This window comes from Phasianus colchicus, chromosome 16 (genome assembly GCF_987193195.1).
Source record: "Phasianus colchicus chromosome 16, bPhaCol1.hap1.1, whole genome shotgun sequence".
Taxonomy (NCBI): domain Eukaryota; kingdom Metazoa; phylum Chordata; class Aves; order Galliformes; family Phasianidae; genus Phasianus; species Phasianus colchicus.
In genome coordinates this window covers 3,867,323-3,889,829 of record NC_143451.1, presented here as the reverse complement: position 1 = coordinate 3,889,829, position 22,507 = coordinate 3,867,323, and the positions used below count along the sequence as shown (strand labels likewise).

The 22,507-nt window shown below is 45.7% G+C and overlaps 1 protein-coding gene across 2 annotated transcripts in view; it reads right to left on the bottom strand.

Moving 5' to 3' along the window:
* Positions 1 to 22,507, bottom strand: part of ADCY9 (adenylate cyclase 9) — a 59,586-nt gene that overhangs the window by 7,175 nt on the left and 29,904 nt on the right. Inside the window, exons 3-8 of one of the 2 annotated variants that reach the window (XM_031595271.2) lie at positions 17,493 to 17,597; positions 13,753 to 13,970; positions 10,420 to 10,522; positions 8,024 to 8,232; positions 3,741 to 3,900; positions 625 to 773 (exon numbers count right to left, since the gene is read on the bottom strand). In XM_031595271.2, the coding sequence (XP_031451131.2) occupies positions 625 to 773; positions 3,741 to 3,900; positions 8,024 to 8,232; positions 10,420 to 10,522; positions 13,753 to 13,970; positions 17,493 to 17,597 (944 nt within the window). The remainder of the gene's footprint in view (positions 1 to 624; positions 774 to 3,740; positions 3,901 to 8,023; positions 8,233 to 10,419; positions 10,523 to 13,752; positions 13,971 to 17,492; positions 17,598 to 22,507) is intronic. The other variant, XM_090151637.1, reaches the window with a different exon arrangement.

Genomic DNA, 22,507 nt, shown 5'->3' with positions numbered 1-22,507 from the left:
GGGACTGAAAGAAATATACAAAACATGCATATATTTTAAGGCTTTTCACCATGTGGCTGGCTCTTCACCCTCTGAAGAAGGGTAAAGGAATGGCTTTTGACAGGAACTGAAGGTCCAGCATAAGAAGTCCTTCCAAAGTCCACTCCATGGGAAGAGTGCCCAGAGCTGTGATACTTCTCGAGCCATCAAGAAGTGCAAGTTGGTTATAAAAACTCTGACAACAGGAGCGGACAGATGGCTGGAAGGAGTCCCTTGACTATCTTGGTGAGAAAATAGAAGAATAATGCAAACACATTCAGAGGGCAAACTGGAAAGCCAGGTTACTTCACAGAAACTGCATTCACTTTATCCCTTCAGTTTACGTTTTGCAGCACCCCTGGAAAAATAGTAAAGCAAGATTTGATGGAGCAGGACAGCACAGCTCCATCAAATCTGAGTGCCTGCCTTCCGCAGTGAAAAGCTCCTTCCAAAAAATGCAGATATCTCCCCAGATCAACAATTACTTTTGAGATACTAGAGACATTCATGGCAGATACTAACATGGCATGCATAGGACCCTCATTTCTGGCAGAGAAACACAAATTCCTCATCCCGAACACCGTGAGTGCTGGGTGTGATGCTCACCTGTCTGGACACAAGGAGACGTAGAGCAGAATGAGCAGCACTGCTCCTACTACGGTTGCCAACAGAGATCTCATCCAGGAGCTAAGCTGGCAGAAGTTGCAGTACTGCACAATGGTGATCAGAATGGCACAACACATAAACATGGTGTACTGCAACAAAGAGAGAGAGCACGAGTTAGCTTCGTCTTGCTGACTGCAGCCCCTCTGCACATAAGCACCAGTGTGAGGGAACGTGAGATGTGAAAGCCCTCATTTCCTTGTGTGATATGCACATTCAGTTGTGTCTGTAACGCTGTGTCTGTAACAGGAGGCAGCACTTGATGACAGGGGTCTTCCCTTCAGTGAGCAAGCACACTTTCAGCACATACAGTTTGTCAGTTTTCCCCATACAGTTTTCCCCAGATGCAGTTTTGCATTACCACACTACACCACTGTTTCAGTGCGATTCAATACCTCCAGCTTACCTTTGCAAAACACTCAGCGCCTCTTCTTATTCAAAGCAAAAAAACAGAAGACAGAAAGAAAAAGAGGGTAAACAGTCACGTGAATCTCCTTGCTAACTACTGGGGTTAGATGCCATTTTAAGATCCCATGTTTTGAGCTGGACACCAAAATTCCACTGCATTGGAAAAGCGGAACACGTTCATCCTCAGAAACGCTGGCTGGCTTCCTACCTTTACAGCACCTCTTAGAGGGTGTTATCCTCCAAGAGCACTCCAAGATCATCCTGCTGCTCAGCAGAAAGAGCTGTTTTGATTGCACAAGAGAGGCAAGAGCTGGTGCTCAGTGATACCACCACCTGTGCCCATTTGGAAAGACAGTGTCGGGTTATCTGCTCCAAATGCCCTGAGAATCCTTTCATCTTTCCTGGACAAACAAAAGGCAGAACAGAGCTATCCTCCAAATGTATGAGCTTCCCTGAGATCAGTGCTGCACTGGTCAAAGCTCTCAAGCTGATGTGGTTTTATCAAGAACACCAAAGACCATCCAAGCTAACCCAGAGACTCCCAGCTGCATGGTGGAGCTCTGCTCTGCTGCCTACTGCACTTTATGGTGGTACCAAACGATCCTTCTCTCCCACTTTACATTTCCTCTACAGCTGAAATGCAGAAAATGCAGATTAGGAAGACTGTCACATAACAAACAAGCGTGTGATTCGGACGCAGACACAGCATTTGGGAAAAAACCTCACAGAATTTACCATTTTTAAACCAGAACCATCGGGTGGGTTTTGTTGTTTAATTTAATGACTCAAAAATTGAAGAAAATGAATTTCAGAACCGTCCATAAGAAAAACTTCAACTTACTTTTTTTCCCCCCATTTCAGGTCTCCTAAAGTGGCAGAGCACTGGTTCTCACTCCAAGTGATGCCCCAGCATGAAGCCAGCCTATAGAGGGTCAGTAAGTGCTGTGTTTTACTATGTATGCATGGCTTTGGAAAGTTTTTTTTTTTTCATTGCTGTTTTTTGTTAATTTTTGATTATTTTATAGCCAGGGAAGATATAAAATGCTATGAGTACAAAAAAAACTTTGCAAAACCATGTCATAGTAAAAGATGACACTTACCTGACCCTCTATAGATTGATTCCGTTTCCTAGAGCTCCATGATGGATGGAACATCAGTGAGCACAAGATGAGAGGGGACATCTCTGGGAGAGGGAGCCAACAGCCCCACGACTCTGGAGGGCCTGCAAGAGGAAAGAAAGCAACGCTCATTCCCAGCTTGGCAATGAACAGCACCATCTCACTGCTGCTGCCTGAAGCCTTTAGACTCAGCACCGCGTAGAATGAGGTACTGAGAATGCACTAATCATAGAATCATAGTATGGCCTGGGTTGAAAAGGACCTCAAAGATCATCTAGTTTCAACCCCTCTGCTATGTGCAGGGTCGCCAACCACCAGACCAGGCTGCCCAGAGCCACTATAATGTGGTTCTCCCAACGTTGCTTTTACTTGTTTGGAGAGATGGTTGCAGATGGTGATGAATGGGACGATACAAAATCAATGCACAGAGAAACCAGGGATTTGAAGGATTTCAGGTCTTGTCAGTATAAGGAAAACATTCCCACCATTAGTTTGCTGGTTCAAAACCTTGCAAAGTCACATAGCTTTAAAATAGTTCGCTTTGTTTAAATAAAGAGAGGTAACAACTGCAGAATGATTTTAAACATGAGATGTCACAGATCCGCAAGCTCAGCCCTCTGCAACTGAATGCCACAGAATGTGTGTGCGCATCAAAACCTGCTCCACACGTTCCCATGGAACAGACAACAAACAGCATCTCTGATGCGTGATGGAGAGGGTCTGGTCAGTGCCTGCACCAGGGCACTGCAATAGTCAGGGACCTGTGGGTGAGTTCCCTGAAGGCTCACCCTGTGCTACCTCAGAGAAACTAAGTTTCGTCTCAGTTTCTCATCCATTTTATTCACAAAGTTTATAAGAGTTGATTTTATACTATTCTCAGCCTTTCAATTACCTCTCCTCAGTATTCATCTCCTCAACCCCCACTTGTGACTGGTTTTTATCAAAGGAGACACCCAATCCCTATGATCCCATCTCTGGAGGGGCCAAATAATCCACTGTCTTTCAGCTCCTTCTGGGAAGGTATTCCTGCATCCCTTTAATCCTTCCTGCAGCCCCTCACAGTGATCCTTTATGAACCCCAAGAGCCATCTCCATTCAGTTTCACCACTTATCTCTGCAGATAACAAAGCCCCATGCTAAGTCTGGTCTTACTGTCAGATTCACTAACACACAGGCAAACGTTTTAGGCTCACAAATGGCTCACGCTACAAATTCCAAATCAAAAAGCAGGATAAGACACTCCACTAGCATTAGGATAAGCACAAACACTGCAGAAGTGTTTGCAGTAAGGAGAAAAAAAGTATGCATGCATACAGGAATTTTTAGATATTTCTCTTCTCTTGTTTGAGAGTTTTCAAGCAATGGAGTGTATGTACACAATGAAATGTGCATTTCATCACACAGGAGCCCCGTCCCTGCAACAGATCTGCATGAAACAGATGCGAAGCAAGAGGTGAAGGAGGAAGGCAAGCAAACCAACGAGCTTCATTACATCCAAACCATCAGGTTATGAAATGGAGTTCTGCAACTTACATGTATGTTTGTTTCAAAATCAGAGGTGAAGTGTGAAAAAACTGCAAGAGCTGGCAGAGACACCAGGATGGCACCGAGGAAATGCCGCGGCAGCCAGCCGGAGATCAGCTCCAGGAGACGCTTCGTGCAAGCCATCACCTCCTCCAGGAAGAACACCATCCTGCAACAGACAGAACCAAGAGCTTGGGTTAGTTTCAATCACTTCGTGGGGCTGATTCACCTGTAGTAACAGAGCTGTGAATTCTTCCTGAGGGCAGCTCCACAGAGAGGCTTCTGCGGCACCAGACTGTTTGGTATCATTAGAACACACAAACAAAGGTAGATGCCTGCATAATGCACCACAATACTGCATTTAAGACTGTTATTTATCTGCATTAACACACCATCATAAAAATATGCTTCTTTTAGCCCAGAAATATCCGCCACTCTCTAAAAACTGCAACTGCTGTTCCAGGTTTTAATTCCTTTTATGGAGACAGAAACACGTGATGCAGTGCAGCTAGCTGCATTCAGGGCACTGCATCATGGACATGAGTAATTTTCCTGGAAACACAGAGCATCTCCAGTTGGAAGGGACCCACAAGGACCACGGAGTCCAATGTTGGGCTGCACAGAGGGCCACCCAAGCCCTATGGCTAAGAACAGTGCCTCAGTGCCCCGTGAGCTCTGGCAGTGTGTGGCCGTGCGACCTCAGCATCATCCTGGAGCTCAAAGAGCTCTTCTCCCATTTGATACGTTGAAATCTGGGAAATAGACCTAAATTCAAAGAAAAGGAGAAACGCGGGTTATGGGAAGGAGGATGTTGTAGGACGGCAGCACCCCACCAGGGGGTGCTCACACATTTCTTAGCTCTACCGAATGGATTTCCCTCGAAGCCAAAACCCGCGGCAATACTACATCACAAAAGAGAATTTCCAAAATGCATTGAAACAGAAAACCTTATGTGAAGCAAAATAAATCCAGAGCCTTGCAGAGTAATTTCTGCATTTTCTCATGTGCCACACGCTGCCCTGCAGCCTCTCGTGGCTGAGCTCACTGTGCCTCCAGGCCAGGCTGGCACCGAGTGCTGCTGGAAACACCATCCAAGTTCATCTCCACAAACACAGTGGTCCTGCAGCAGCCCATGGCTCACAGGGCACTGGGTGCAAGGCCCTGCACCACGACAAATCCCTGCCCACCAGCAAACCTGAGCGCTTAATCCCAGCATGAGAACACTGCTTTATTTAGGCACTGCATGCTTGGAGAAGCCAACACAAGCTGCAGGACAACTCCACAACCCCCAGTGGTATCATTTACCTTTTGCATTATTATTATTTTCCTTTTTTTTGGTCCAGGATCACTTGCAGCCTCCATACTTCAGACCTACAAACCCTCATGGGGCAGCTAAGCCCAGGCCTACAGCACAGCTGTCCCCTTTCAGAAGGGCTGCAGATACAAGGTGGCCATGGGACGCGTGGTGGGATGGTGAGGGCAGCTCAGCATGCTGAGATGCTGCAGTGCTGGGCATGGCTACACAAACTGCAGTCCAAATCAGTAACTCGGACATGAATGATTTATGGCTAATGGAGAACATTACTGGCAATTCTGTGCTTACTGGCAGTTGAGGATCAATTCCTGTATTTCAAATCCAAAGCTTTTGGGACAGCAGCAATTTGGTGGGATATTAAATATCAAAGTCACGGCTGGTAGAAGTAGAGGTGAACAGAATGCATCTCCTGCCCGTGCACCAATACTCCATGCACATCATATTGCTAACAGAACCCTTTCCCTGAGCTCCAGTGATTTTTGCTCCCGGTCACGAGGAATTTAGCATGAGCCAGTGGGCCACAGGGCTCCAGCAGCTTCAGGTGTTACTGCAGAGGAATGGGAAAAGTGCAGCCTGACTTCATCAGGCAACAGCAGGTTTCCATCCTCCTGTTTGGACCGTGCTTGCTTCTTTTTTCACCTGGAAGATTTGGTTTGCCCTCTGTGAAGGTAGGTCAGAACGGATGAACGAGGTCACCAGGTGCTCCGTTTCCCACTCTTCTAACAAGAACTCTCCTGGCACCCAGAGATCCTCGCTGAAGGGTGCTATCAAAAGCAATGCACATTTTATCAATATATAACAAGTTTCACTTGAGAACAAGGACTGATTGCCAAAGGGGTCTGGCTAACGAAAAGTCTTTATACCTAAAACAGTGGGCAGATGCACTCCTAAGAAAACCTAAGTGAGATCTCACATACTGTCATATGTTCTATGACATTTCCCGAGCTACTTATATAAAATACCCAAACTTGAAGACCCCCTGCACTCTAACTGAACTCACACAAGCCCAAGCACTCATATTCCAAGTGGGGAATACGACATTCTTTGCACTACATCAGCAGAACCGGAGGTGACACGCTCCACATGCTTCCAAATTAAGAACCCTTCTTGCACGTGGTGTTGAACAATTAATTCTAGAGCGGCACTTGTGCTAACAGTGGGATCCTCATCTGTAGGTACTCCAATAATTTATTAGCAGGCACTTCAGAGAAATCAAAACATCCTCCTTTTGCAAACCTTGCTCCACGACGCCTTCTGCTCTCACCCTGCTGGCTCTTCCTTGTCTCTCACTGCACAGTCAGACTCGAGCCCTCAGCCCCCAGAGCTGTGCTGCGTGCTCCCCGGGCCAAGCATTGGATGCAATTAAAGCCAGACTGATTTAAAAGCAGGGGTGTTGTGCACCATGATAATGACAACACAATGAGAAACTCAGGCAAGAATTTTGCTGGGGCCCAAAATAATCCCTTTTCCTGAAATCCTGGGATTGCGCCCAGCATTGTAGGCTGATCCCCCCCCTTAAGATAGCTCTGTGGCATTCTGTGATTGCCATTTGGGATGACATCTCTGCACAGGAAGCTCTGCACTGTTTCTGTGTATAACAGGCAGTCAGAGCAAGCAGCTCTTGCTTTGAAGAGGAAAAAAAGATGATATTCCTCTTTCTGCTTAAAGGAAGTGATATGGAACAAGGGCACAACGGTGCATCCGTCCTCCTGATGCCAGCACGCCCCACACTTCAGCAGCACAAACAGAGCTGCCCATGAACCCCCTGCTGTGGATATGCAACGCAGTGCACAATTTAATACTTTCTGAATTTAATGCAGCCAGCATGTAAGGCACAGTCGTGTTTTGAAAGAAAGATAGGGAAGTGGAAGGTTGCTACACCTGTGCAGGAGTGTGAGCCTCAGGCTGGGGAGACACCAACACCTATCACAAATTCAACACACAAAACCCCACGCAAATACCAGCTCCTACAAAACACAATTCTGTTCAGAACTGAAAACCTACCAGAAAGCTTATGTGCTTTTCATCTGCGAAAAGAGGCTCTTATTTGGTGTAAAGTAGAAGGCTATTGTCAAGAAAGTACTCTGGGTGAGATCTCCTCAGGTCCGAGAGGATCCTTTTCTGCACCTCAGAGATTCACTACCTTAGATACCCTGATCAGCTATGAGCACAAATTACATCTCACTGAAGGACGGTGGTGACGTGGGCCTGCGGTAGCAAACTGCTGAGAAATGTAACTGCAGGGTAAAAGGAGTCTTCTTCAAGCTTGTGTGAAATAAGAAAATGTAAGTGCAAAGATAATAACGTGAAGCACTGGAAAAATAATAAGTTGAAAAAAAGCCAAAATGAAGTGTTTCAATATGGTACCTGCAAATGAATAAACACCAGTTCCCTCCAAACATACCTGAGAGCAGAAGCAAGCTCTCCTGCAAAGCAGTGGTTGAGCTGCTCAGAGCTGAACAAACTGCAGGATTCCATCCCACAGCCCTGAGCCCAGATGAGCTGCTCACTGCTGCCCTTCTGCTCCTCACCCTCAGCTAGTGGAAGAGCTGCCTGGGCACAACACCCTGCCCCAAACTTGCACCACTGCAGCTGCTCCACAAACTATGCAACTACGATACAGTTCAAGTTATTACAGCAAAATACACCTGCTAGGAAACATTAACTCTCCAAAATACTTCCACAGTTGGTAAGTGACATTCCTTTATTTCAAAATTCCAGCTTTGCTTGCACACCTTTGTAGGTATACTCCAATTACAAGCTTGATTCAGGGACTGACATATAAATGATTTTTAGCTTGACCCTGAAGTTGGAATAGAAGCTGCAATGTATCGCTCCTTCTGAAACAACAGAACTGCTTCTAACTTGTGATTACAAAAGGATTTAAATTTACAGACACCTGCTAGGTTTGCAGAACTGCAAGTAAAGGGACACATTTCCACACACCACCCATTGAACACGCTCACGTGTGCTTTACCTGACTGAGATGATGAGGGACAGCACCTCCAGCAGGATGGCAATGACAAACACCACGACAGCAGCAGGTGGAGGAGGGGATGCCACCATGCCATGCTTCAGGAAACACGTGACGGAGAGGATGAGGAAGACTGTGGTGGAGAGGAACACGTCCAGGAGCGAGCTGAAGGTAGCGCTGGCAAACGTCTTCACAGGTGCATTCCTCATCACCTGGTGGAGGGATAACAAGCACAAACTCTTGTTATTGAAGTCAACTGTGCCACAAACAGCAGCTCACAAAAACAGAGCAACACAGAGCACTTTGCCACCTCATTGAGCCACTGTAAGTGCTGTGTTCAAAGCAGAAAAAAGGAATGGAAGGGGTGGTTTGACAACAATGAGGTCCCTAAGAAGAAGCCTGGTTGGTGGCACAGCCCCTGGTTGCTGTGCAATTACTTTCATAAAGACCACATAAAAAATCACCAATTCTGCACAAAGAAACATAACCCAGTATTACCAGCTGAGAAAACTGGAAGATTTCTTCAAGTATTTTCATTTAAAGTAATAATAGATCGTACAATAACAAGAAGAAATATAATCCTTTGAGTTCCAATGGGTCTTTAAGCAAACCCTCTAAAGAGCCCTCAGCAGAACCAGCTCCTCGCTGAGCTCCCGTCCCCCTCTCAGCCAGGATTCAAAGCAGCGATCAGGATGCTGTGTAATCTGCATTGATTTGAGGACAGGACAGCACGTCCTGCTCTTCCCCAACCCCCAGCCACACAGCCAGCTCACCCCATGCTGGCCCCAGCACCCATACAGCTGTAGTGTGTGCTGGTGCAGCCAGCCCAGCTGAAATCCAGGCCGTGAGCTCCCCATCCCAGCTCACTCCAACCTCACAGTGCCTGAGCAGCCCTTCAATGTGAACTGCAGCACAACCCCTTTCAGCCACAAAGTCACACAAACAGAACTCAAGGAGTGAGCACTGCATCTGACAGTGACAGCACTGAGGGTGCCCTAACTGCCCGACTTTCCAACCAAGAGGCTGAGCGAGCCTTCCTCACTCAGGAGTGATGGCAGAGCAACCATGCAGCTGGCAGCACGGAATGAAAATTGCAAAGAGCAACGCCAGCAGCTGTGCTGACAGCCATCCCACTCCCCAGGAGAGGACCCTTTTGTTTCATGCTGGACCAATGTTGTGCCTTAACAACAATTTGTTTGCCCCAGTGATGCGGAGCTGCTTCACAAAGTGAAGATGCCCATTTTCAGATGGGTTTGCATAATCACCCTCAAATTAACAGCTTATCGCCAACAAAACACACAGCTCTCACTCCTGCTCTATCCTCTATGAATTTCCTGCACACCCACATTAATAGGCCAATCCACACTGACAAGCACTGCTTCTCTTTCCAGTCTCCCAGTTGGAAAGATCTGGGTTTATTGTTTTCTGTACAGACTGTACAAACTGGGCTGGCAAACGGGGGTATAAACACTGTATAAATACTGATTTATGAAAAGAGCAAAAAACTCTTTAACCAGCCTTGATTTGCTCTTGTTGCACTCAGTTCAGAATAGAAAGGGAAAAAAGCCCCCAAGAGCAAAACAAAACAGATCAATACTTTATGCAGGTCAGTAAAATGAGCTGGCTCACAGCACCAGAGCCATTAGGAGGCAGGGGAAGCAGGAAGGGAGAGCAACTGTAACTTTTCAGCTGCTTGTGGAAACACAGCCTGAGTTAGTGCTTATGCCTCGTGCTGCTACATGTAAACGTGCAGCATCCTGCTAGCTCCTCCCAACGGGGCAGCAGTACCCACTGCCATGGAATGCCTGCAGAAATAGTAGCTCCCAAGGGGATAAAGGACATTTTTTCATTCACTGCAAAATCCTGAAGAAGGCACAAAGTTCCTTCCCATTTATGCAATGTTCCTTCCAATTACAGCACTTCAAACTGCCTCCTTCTGAACACTGCACACTTACAAAACTTATGATATTGAGTCCAGACACGGTGTGGGTACCATGGAGATAACCAGGAGGCTGTGGCATGACCAAGGATCAAATTCAAAGCTACCATTCTCTGAGCTGGAATACTTAGTAGAAGGCAAGTAGCCCTCTGCTTTCATCTCCCACGGTCCTCTGGCCTGCCTAAAGCATTAACACATTAACTTGAAAATGGAGAAAAGGCAAATGAGGTGCTGAGTGTATCCTGGTGGGCTGTGAGAACGTATATCCACTTCAAATACTGGACTAGACTCAGGGTATGGCACAGAACTGAGACTATTCTCAGAGGCAACAATATCGAGCAGTGCATCGCATTTGACATTTCATGACACTTGTCATCAGCTGCAATGAAACGTGTCAAAAACAATTACAGATATTGCTCTGATGGATCACAGGAGAAAAGCAGCGCCGGGAGGAACGCACCTCTTCCTGATAGCTCGTCCTGTAGGCCATCTCCAGATCCTGATCCAAGAAGTTCAGGCTCAGCTTACTAATAGGCGGTTTAAAGAAGTAGTCCTTCATGAGGCTAGAGAGAAAACAGACAGTGTCAGCACCACTGAATTCAGCTGCAGAGCCAGCATTCTACGGTTCTGCTTGGAGGGATGCAGGCACAGCCTTGCAGCTCCCACCACTGCTCTCAGCCACGGCACCCCTTACCCACGCTGCTCCTCAGTTGGAGGAGATAGAAACATGGCAGAGCTGACATATATTTTCAGGAAGCTGCTAGTAAGTTCTTCTAGAAACTTAACAGCCTGACTGCAGATGGCTACAGATAGCTGTAATATAAGCTAGAGGATGGTAAAGGTTAATTGCTGCCACAGACGTGCAACCCTAGGAGACGCGTGGCTGCGGGTTATTTATGTCGTAGGTGCAATTCTATCGGTCAGAGCAAGCCAAGGATGATAAAGGTGACAGAGTGTTAGAAAAAAACACGGCTCGTTTTAGAAAACAGCATTGTCTTGTTATTCCACAGGCACCACAATAACTCAGCTGGGAGCGCTCACCGAACCATCCAGGCTGCAGAATAATGCAACCCGAGGTGATGGATGGCTTAAATTTACTTCTGCCACAGAAATGTACAATTGCCTATTGGTACTGAGAATTATTGCGGTGAGCAGAGGAGAAGCAGGAGGCAGCACCACCAGGGCTGGGCACTCCTTTCCCTCGTCTTCCAGCACCATGTGCAACAAGAATATAAAAGAGCCCTCTAACACTGAAAACATGAAAAAGTTGTTTCAGTTTCCCACCTTTGAGAGCAAAACCAGAGCACTCTGTGAGTTGTAAGAGGTTTATGGCAGAAGATTCCCAGTGCCATCAATGACAGTTGGCTGGAAACAGTGGCAAGTCTTTGCTTTGTGCCTGCACTTTCACAGGAAGGTGATGCCATTTATCTCTGGGACAGCCTGTCATCCTCTGTTCCACCCTCATCTGAGATTTCAGAATGCACTCTCCTTAGGAACCTCCTCTTGTTTTCAAGGAACTAATTTTTTTGGAGTTGGGTGGTTTAAGTTTAAGCATGTTGTGCTCTTCCTGCCTCCTGTACCTGTTATCTTTTATAATGCACAGCAGCATGCAGATTGCAAGGACTAAATGAGGGTTATTTTTGTAGCGGTTGTAGCAGAGCCAAAGTCAAAGCTCAAACTCTGCACTGTTTGCCAGATATATATATATATAATCAACTTCCAAGAAAAGGCAAACTGATAACTTCTACGAAAAGAATTCTGTTGTAACGCAGTAATGCAAAAATGCCACACCAACTGCAGCTTTATCACTATTCCTGTTTAGTACTTCTATTACTATTATTAAAGGTCACTGGAACTGAGATATCAGCTGCAATGCAAAACGTGGGCATGGCAGGAGAGCAGCAGCCCCATGCACTGCTGGAGCACGATGCATGCCAGCAGCACCCAGCTCCTGTCTGCACAGAGGAGCACAGAGGCTCCCAGCTCAGCCCCGGGACGTGTTTACCTCTTCCCAGCTGTGCAGGAAGCCTGCATGATTAATTTATACAACTCATCACCATATCTGGGTTAGACATCTTCTGTTAGTGCCATGCACAATTTCCATTGCAGATCAGCACACCTGTGCCGTGCAGCAAGGCACGGGGTGCTCCCACTGTGAGCATAAGCTCCCATGTGCTGCTGGGGGCTCTGCAGTGATGTAACAGCAAAGCAGCAAATCCCTCTACTGATGGCTGTGAATGACATCAATCTTCATGAAAGGTGACCAAGTTTGGATGCCACCACCTCGACACCCTGACAGAACTCCCATTTCCCATTCAAGCATCCTCACTGGGACTAGATCTGAGACCAACCATGTTACGTTTTACAGTAGGGAATCAAGAATGTTTTTAAATGACTCTTTAGGTATAACTTAACATCAAGAAATGTTAAAAAGGGCTGATTTAAAACGGTAGACTTAAACCATTTGGAATAGACCTAATTAATCCAGAGATTATTTTTGGAAAGTTATGTTTACATGAACTGAACTCAGCAAAGAAGTTTCCCTGGCAACAAGAAATGGCCCACTTAATATGGTAATGATGATATATAGTTGAGAAAAAAAATGAAAAAAGGCTTTGACTGATGCCAAATCACAGTCGTACTGTTTCCTTTTGCCAAATGAGAAGGAAGTACCCATTTTGTTCGTGGAGGAGGAAAGCTGCAGGAACACAAGGGCTGGAGGTGGGTATCTTTAGCAGTCCAATGGCATTAGCCTGCCTCTGTATCTTAAAATTGGCCACATGCTAGTTACTTTTTAAACAAAAATCCAATTTGTTCTTTCTGATTTCTGCAAACATTACGACTTTCACAATCAGTCTGTCTTCTAAAGTATCAGCTAAGCACTTATTCTCGACCATTAATGACAGAGCACACACATGAAAAGAAACCTGAATTCTTACAAAGCTGCCCCTAGGAAAAAGGGAATGTGGAAAAAAAAAGGGAATGTAAAAAACAAACTAGAAAAGAAAAAACTGGGGAGGGACTGGAGTCCCCATCTCTCATTCCTCTCCACTTTGGTCATGTTTTCAATTAAGACAACACAGTCACTGCTCCAAACAGCCGGGAGTATATATGAGCATACAGCTCCAAGGATATTTAGATAAAATGTCCCTCATCCGAGTGGAAGCAGCGAAGCAAAAATAAGAACAGTCATAAATAATAACAAACCTATGATACTGGTTCAGCTGATCCCATCAAATCACTGCCACAGTAAGGGAGATACAGTTGTGTGTTTACAAAAGCACACACCACTGAATTTTGGAGGAGGTATTCTCCTCTGCCCAGAAGAAATCTTTGAGTTTGAAGAGTGAAGAGAGGCTAACTTCATAAAATGCTGTATGTCTGGGAGAATTCACTCCTAATAACTCTGCCTCCAAGTGACTTCTAGGCATCAGTTAGCCACACAACATTATCAGATGTTGTTCCCTTGCTATGCAAAAATGTGAGTTCTGTGCTTCAGACTGTACGCCCCACTTTTAATCAGAGGTGAAGGTACACCATATGTGTATTGGGAAGAACTCAATACAAAGAGTTCAGCTTCAGGACAAGTCATTGAAAGATGACTTTTCATTTCCGAAGACTCAAAGGAAGGATGTCTACTCACCATGGAAGAAGAATGATGAAACGTTATATGTTACGTTAACAACTATTGACACGAGACAAAAAAGCACACAAACACTGGTTATGCACCTGGAACCCCTGTTAATGCCTTCTCTCCTTCAGACACTTCTACAATGTGCAGTATTTTCCTTACCTGTCCTCTTTAATCACATCCACAAAGTGGGCATCTGTCTTTTCTCTGATGTTTTTGAACCTCAAAGGGAGGAGAGCCGACTGATCCAGACTCACTCCCCCCCATCTTCCTTTCTCTTGCAACATTTCATAAAGTGAGGTTTGACTGTTGCTCAGCTTTTCTTCTTGTGGAGGACTCAAAAGTCCATTCTGAGTCTTTGGACTATGTCCTCCTGGAGCCTGCATGACAGAAAGCAAAACAGACATAGGGAACATGAATGGTCGAGAAAAAAGGATCAACTGAATGGAGCTGAAGCCAAAAGGAGCTTTTCCCTCAGCACGTAGAATGTTTACCTGGTCATGCCAAAGACCTCCTCCACCTGCCTTGGCCTTCTGGCAGACAGGAATGGTTCCATGTCTATTCAGGCCTTATCCTTTTGCTTTCTATGTCCCTCTTCCCAAGGCACCAGAAAACAAAGCACATATTCACACATGCAGTGGAGACCAACCACAATCCAAACTTCATTCACTCATCTTCAGGTCAAGTCTCTCCTCCAATCCTCCTTAAATACCCACGTGAACCGTGCTGTCTTCCCCCAGGCCATGAGACAACCCCTCTGCTGCCCCTTCTGCTGCCTGCCATAGCCCCATTGCTCTCCCAGGAGCAGACCAGCCCTGTGTGAACAGCCTCTTTGTGCAGCTCGTTATCCTGCAAAAAATTACCCTGCCAAAGCCACATCTTCACTGAGGTATAGCTCTTTTACTGTTGCACTGATAATATATTTTTCAGTTTAGACACTAGCTTGCAATACTGCTGAAATGTGCAGTAATATCAAGCCTGCTTTCATTCCTTTCAGAATAGAAGTAAGTTTCAGCCAAAAAATGTTCTTTTTTTTTTTTTTTTCCTTCATGGAACTTGCAGTTCCTTCCTTTACATTTTGTAATGCACTGAAGCAAATCCAGGAAATTAGACAACTAAACACGGCTGGAATGAAAGTGAGCTGCCGTTAGTCAGGATCATTTTATAACTTCTAAAAGCAAACATGTACCAAACTTAGCATATCTCAGTGTTCATCTCCCCTCTCCACGTCTTATCATTTCCCACGTCTCATCCATCTCCATCCCCAAGCCCACTCCTGACAGAAGTTTCTTCACTGCTGCCCGCACTGCAGGCAGCACAGCTCCTCCAGAAGACTATTCTTGGATGTCCCTCGGTGACCATAAATATCACATCACCCCATCACGCTCTGAAATATGTTTGAGAGTTGAGAAATATCTGGTTTATGGCCGTGCAGAATTAATTGAAGCTCCTCGTGTCTTTCTGGTGTAAACCACACAAGGAACGTGAACACGGGCAGGTACAGCTGAACGTGCGCTGGCAACTGTTAATATATCATTTCCTATTTTTTGACAGGAAGATGTTACAACAACAAAAAACCATTCTTCTAACATAAGCATTGCTGGTATCCACTTTTCTAGTTGAACAAACACAACAAAAGCACATTTTGTGCATGTTAAAAACCTTCATGCCTCACTTCTCTCATAAATAATAACCAGCGAAGATACCAGACAGCAGCAGCAGAACATCTCCATGAGCAGAGTGAGAAACACTGCTTTGCTTGAAAAGCAGTAAGAGAGAGAATCTGTCTGAGCAGCTCAAAGAAAAGCTATGTGTGCTGTTTGCTTCCCTGCCTGCTCTTTGAGCTCATCTGAAGGATGCAGTGAAAATGTCTGCTCTTTCACAGAAGGTCAGCTTGGACTGCTCTTGGCCTTTTCTCTTCAGCTCTTTGGCAAAGGCTCAAATCCCTAAGAAAATTCTTCCTTCGGTCAGCTCAAGGTTTTCCTGTGCTGTCTCCACTCTGTTAATCTTAACAGGAGGGGATTAGAGTTTGAAACTGCTTGTGTGTAAGAAGAAAATCCCTACTTAATAAGTGCTGCTCGCTCCAGCGCTGCTGAGGTTCCTGACGGCAACAGGCTGTGAGCTGTGCTGAGCGCAGAGATGCAGTGCACAGGATCACCTCCTCTTCTGAAAAGACTTGGGGGCTTCAAAGGACGCTGGGACCCATCCCTGCAGGTGCTGGAGGCCAGGCTGGATGCAGTTCAGAGCAACCCCGCTGTCTCATTCAGTCACTGGCAAAGCTGTCAGTGGAAGGGGGACTGGGACTAGATGGTCTTCGAGGTACCTTTCAACCCAAGCCATTCTGTATGAAGGCCTGAGAAGTGGTTAACGTCATTTTTGGAGATGTGAGAACAAGAGGGGATGTGAATAGTGCGGGACAAGGCGCAGCAAGAGGGGGAGAAGGGGGGAGAACAGAGATGAGCAGAGGGAGCTGATGGCTCTTCTTCCTAACAGAGCTGAGACTGCAGAGATCTCTAAATCCAGTGCTGCAGCAACACTCTGCATGTGGCTGCTCCTTAGGTTTTTGTTTGAATGGGCATCCCAGACTTACTGGATAGCCACAGAGCTGCTCCAGGTGTGGACTAGCAATACACAACCTGCAAACACAGGAGGGACACACGATCGGTCTCCACTAGCTTGTTTCTTCCACTGAAACCACAAGCATTTATTCAGTGCCGCACAGACTCTTCCAAGCAAGGTTTGATGACTCAGTCATTAACATACCTGAGCCTAATGTAGCTGCAGTAGAAAGAAACTTCAGAGAACAATTCTGGTGAAGCCAACGTATGACACATTAGGTGGCTGGTAGCAGAGGACAATCTGTTAGCAGTCAGCTTCTGCAGACCCTGGGCAGCATCTCATGCTCACCACCTCAGCAGCCTGGGAAGGTCTCCCACAGCATTTTTGCCTTAAAGACGTCATGCTGCTCAGAGCCCTGCATCTTCTGGCCACTCTGCTCCATCTCCCTCAGAGCTGCAGGGATTATTTTCTTTTTCCTTAAGCTGTTTCTTAGGAACCCCAGCAGAGAACACGGCCTACTGTGCCACAGACCATTTACATAAACGCTGGCAAGTTTTCCATTAGCACGATACACAAGTAGAGTTTTACAGACAGACGGGAAGAAAAACAACCAGATAGCAATCTCAGTATGTTTATAAAGTGAATCTCCCGAGCTAGGGAAAGCATTAAACTTATCTCAAAGCCTAACAGAGAGCTGATGAGCATTGCCATCAGTCTGCATTTAGGCAGCAGCTCCATTTTCTAGAAGGAGAGAGCAGGGAGACTACGAAGGCCAGGAACAAGACGACAAACAGGCAGTGTCTGGTACTGTAGAGGGAGTGGGTGGCTTCAGTAAGAATATCTAAGCAACAAGCACAGAAAACAATCTTGGTAGCAGCATGGTGAATATGTAAGATGCTGTATTTGTCAGAAAAAAGGACATGAACGGAGTTAGGTACTGTGAATTTCTGCTGTGCATGAACAGGAATGACTCTTTTAGAGCTATGATACAGGGAACACTGGCAAGACACTTGACATGTGGCCAGGTGACATACAGCTAACAAGTGCAAGCAACAGGGAGTGGTGGTGTTCTTTGTGCCTCTATCCCTAGCTACCCTCAGCATGGTTTAGAGTCCCAATTTTAGGTCCTTCTCAGATCAGAATGGGCTCAGAAAACCACTAATTCTTTGGAAAATTTGGGGGGGGGAGGGTGGGGAAGCCCAACTAAAGTTTAGAAAGCAACTGCTCAAAATTGGTTCTGCTGCTGAAGAGTTTGACTAAAGGAACAGCGATGCAAAAAGGAGGCAGCTAACTGAAGCAGAGAAGTGAGGAGAAAGAAGGGAAGTGATAAATACTTAAATTACCTTTGTACTGTTTTTATGCTCATCCTGACAACCATTTTGGATAGCTCCTTCGTCTATGCTGACATCGCAGTGGGGAACAAGGGTGGTACTACATGAAGGGCAAGGCTGCAAGGAGACAAAAAGAATTTAGCTGGGAACATTCTGGTGTCCTCGTCATGTTATGCAATTTATAATGTGGCCCACTTGTATGCTTGGCTGCAGGGTTAAAAGACAAACAAAGCAAAAGAAAGGGAACCAGGGAACAGAATTTTAAAGGACTAGAATCCACCATTTCAAAAACAAATCACAAATCTTTTGTTTAGTAAAGCCAAACCTGATGCAGGAAAGCTTTACTGGAATCACTGCTTAATGGTGAAGGACCACCCCAACAAGAACAAAATACCCTTCCGTGACCAAAGTGCAATCATCTCATCTAAAAAGTGCCTGCAAAAGGATCGGAATGGCATTAAGACCAGCTGAGGGAAGACTTAGCACAAAATGCAGCACATTCAAACAAAGAACACCACGGTACACTATAAATGGCAAAGAGAAATGGAAAGCAATACATCTGAAATTAATAAAGGACGATACTTTCTCATGTAGCTCTACAACACAAGGGAGTGGAGCTCTGGCTGTGGAATGCTGTTGCAGCCAAACGCTGCCCAAACGTACAGGAAACCAGGAAAGCAAAATCATCAGGACTTGTAACTTGCAGGTTACACATTTTGGAAGCAATCTAAAATGTCATGGTTTGGCTTATAAAACAACCCATCCCACTGGATTAAAATGTGATGACCTTTAGAGGAATTAAGCCCACACCTTATCTTGCAAAGTCCTTCAAACTTGCCTCCCATGCTTGCCACACGTAGGCAGGGTACTGCATGACAGGGACACTCCATCTCATCCCTGGTAACAATTCCCACATTCTTGACAAAGTTTGTTACTAGGCTTGCCTCAGGTCTACTGATGGCTGCAGATACAGCAGTCCCTAGAGCAGCATGCTGATTTTGGCACACTGTACTGTATGATGGGTTACTTACAGAAACCTCCTGACAGAACCTCCAACTTGAGTGTTTTGTTGGCAACCCAACACCCCTGTCCATCACCTTCCCTCTGAGGAGGGACTGCTTCAAGCCTCTGCAATACACCTTGCTCCTTGTCTCCACAGCTCCTTCCTTTGGGTTTGCTCCCCTTTACACAGCACAGTGTGTTTATCTTTCCAGAATTTAATATTCACTCCAAACCCCTTTGCCTGCCTCAATTTCACACCGGAATTTCCAAAAAGATTCACAAATCATAACTTCCAAGGTTATCACGGCACTTCTATCATCCCACTCTTCTGCTGCTCCACCTCATCACTCAGCAATGTGATGCCATGCCTCTCATGGGCTCACAGGAGGATCCTGAGCCCCCGAGCAGCCAGTCCCACACACACTGCTCCCCAGGGCACAGCCCAGCACTCTGCAGTTACCTACCAGCTTCCTCACCTGGCAATGGATGAGCAGCAGTCATCCAATGCTGAGCTGGTACAGCCTGAACAAGTAACAGTGCACTTACAGAGAGGAGGAAGTTGGTTCCTAAATGGTTCCTAAACGGTTCCATTTAAAAAAAAACAAACAAACCACATTAAATATTGTGAATTCCTTGAGCGTTCTGTGGGAAGTGACCCCTATTTGATACTGGCATAAAGCAGCAGGACCTATTTGTGTGCTTAGCTGCTTGGGTTACACCAGAAGACAACAATCTCAGAAAAGAAGCTTGATCTTTTGAAAAGAGACTACCTGACTTATGCCACGTGTCCAAGTCAATATCATTAGCTTCATTCTCTGCTGCAGACACTGACACAATCTTGGTGTGGATGTGGCCCAGGCACAATGAATAATTCAGCAATGCACTTTCAGCAAACACCAAGACAAGCAAATGCACTTTCTGTTTTCACACCGACAGCCTACGACCCCCAGTCAAGTACGGGATTTCATGATATATGATAGAGAAAATAAATTGATGCCAAAGTGGTAAAAAAAAACAAAGAAACCATACTTGATTAAGCAAGTTACAATGTTTTCATGCAAAAATCAGCTGCTAACAAAGACTTTCATTTCCAGCATCCTTCCTCACTGTTTTAATTATGTACCCACTGCATGTCCCAGAACTCGCCTTTCACTGATATCCACACTGACATGAGATTTGCAATCAAGTTAAATGCAGACACAGTGGAGAAGAAGAAATACAATTCCTGTCATGGATCAATTACTGTTGCATTCTCCTTCCTGACCTTTCCTAGCAGGTCTTGTCCAACAGCACGCCCGTTCCAGCCCAAAATGTGAAAGTCATCCTTCTCATCCAATATGGCCACTTACTTCCTTTGAAACAAAAATATTTCAGCTTGCCTGTAATTTTGCCCCTCCTTCTTAGTCTCTTTTGTTGGAGTCATCTCCTCCCACACTGACACTGTTTACAGCTTTGTATTTAAAACAGTTGGCATGTAAGTCATGATTCTTCTGCAAATTCTCCCTCCAGACCCTACCAGAAGGCTGCAGGCTTCAAAGGAAAAACACTGTAAGAAAGAAACCAACACCTTTTCAAAAGCTGTGTGTGAACTGTAATTAAATGCCACAGTTGTTCTTTGTGGATTTTACATGTATGAATACATACATACATATATATATTGTACATATCATATATAATGAATAATAATTTATTATTATTATCACCACTCATGTGATTGCTCCATCACTACGCTACCAAGTTCTGATGCATTTTGTGGCATGTGTTATAGGGATGCTCATCAAACCATAAGGGAAGGCAAATTTCAGTTCATTCAGAATTCATGCCAGCAATGTCCTTTGGAAAAGCAGGCCCACTGCTTTTGAGGCTGCCTGGCCACCTGTGAAATCACTGTAATACCTCCAGAGCTTGTGGAGATGAACAAAACTGCATGCCTACAAGCATAGATTTGCTGCAGTAGGAGCACAGTGGTGCACAGGGTATCTGAGAAGGCTGAAACTGAGCTGGCACTTGTCCTAGACGCTCTTCTGAAGCAATTTTCCCTCTTGAACAGCCAATTTGAGCCTCTCCTTCACTTATCTGGATTGCCATGTTTGCACTTTTGCAGTGCAAAAGACCAGCATCAGCACTCAAACAGCAATTAACACCTAGGCGGGGCGTCCCAGACCAGAACAATCACAGAATCATAGAATGACTTGGATTGAAAGGGACCTCGAGGATCACGAAGCTCCAACCCCCTGCCACATGCAGGGCCACCAACCTCCACACTTAATACCAGCCCAGGCTGCCCAGGGCCCCATCCAGCCTGGCCTTGAACACCTCCAGGGATGGACGGGGCATCCACAGCCTCTCTGGGCAGCTGTTCCAGCACCTCACCACTCTCTCTGTAAAGAATTTCCCCCTGACATCCAACCTCAATCTTCCCTCCCTCACTTCAAACCATTTCCCCTCATCCTGCTGTTATCTACCCTTTCCAAGAGTTGACTCTCCTCCTGTTTAAAGGCAAGAGAGGTGACAAGCAACAACCAAAGCACATCCCAGCATGGCACACTGCTGGAACAGCGATGTCTCTGTTACCTGTCGTTGTGCAGGCTAAGGCCTCTGTTTGAGAAAGCACAAACCAGAGGGCAAGCTGATTCTTAACACCAGATTACATCTTGGACTTGGGTCATCTGAACAAGGACCACAGGTTAATACATAACAAACCCTAGCAGGTCCCAGCTGCAGGCAGCTCAGCACTGAACCTTGCTGCAGTTTCACTGCCCTCTGATTGAAGCTTGCTTTGCTGTCTTCTGTTAACAAGGCACACTTGTTTTCTCACCAACAGCACTTCCAGTCCTACTGCTGCATTTCATCTCTCCTCTTTCTCTCACGCTTCATGGATGGGCATCTCAGCAACACGCACTCAGCACTGTCCCAAATCCTTCCACTCCAGAAGCAGATCAGCTCCTACCTGTTCATGCTGCACAGCCATGCACCTCACAGCACAGACTTACCTATATGGACAACCACTGAATGCTCCATGATGCGTTTTCCTGCCTTTTTTGCTGGTAGCTTTCAAGGGACAGCTGGCAAGGATGCAAATGTGCCACCCCCACTCTTATACGGGAGTAGAAGTAGAAAGGTATTGCCAACGGCCTGGGACCAGTCAAACCACATACAGCCCATACTTTGGCTAGACACAAAGATGGCCACAGCGGCCTTCTGTATCTATATAGTCTTGGTCTGCTCTGTCAGGAGCTCACTTAGCTTTGGACCGTACCTTTGGACCAGCCTTCCAGCTTGTGACGCTCGTGATCACATGTTTTTACTCCAGAATTGAACACAAGCATAGTCCACACTTTCCTGACTCAAATGGAGTTGCACGAAAGTCACCTACCACCAGTCAGTTGAACAGCAAACCTATGTTGGTGAGGTCCTTCCAGCACTGTCCATACACCAATGCCTAGGGGCAGTGACCTGCAGACAGCCTGGCACTACTGCCTCACTCTGCAACCCAGTGCCAGGGACTCAGCACAGAGAACATGCATCTGTTGTTTGGGAAGACTGAGTATCAGCAAACCTTCAAAGCAATACACCTTGTTTCACAGATTTCCTTGTCAAGAGCTTTTATGAGAGGTGAGAACATAACAAAACGTCATCATTTCCTTAAGTTGCATCCATACAAACACTGCCCTCCATCTTTTATATAGCTTTCTAGAGCAAGCAGATACAACAGCCTACCAGAACATGTTCCTCTATAATGCAAACAATTCTTATTATCTTTCAATGGCTTTGTCAGCTGCAGAATCATACAGAAACATTCCCGAGTTCACAGCACACCTTATAAAGGGAAGGCAGAAGCAAGAGTACAGCAAACAGAAAATCATAAACACTATGGCTATAGGAGCTGCATGCAGCATAGCTTCTTTTCCCCATAGCACCATGACCACCTAAGAAGCAGCACTGACCTCTTGGTCCTAAAATATAAACATTAAGGAAATTGTGTACCTGAAAACACTTCAGAAACACCCACCTTATTTTCAAGA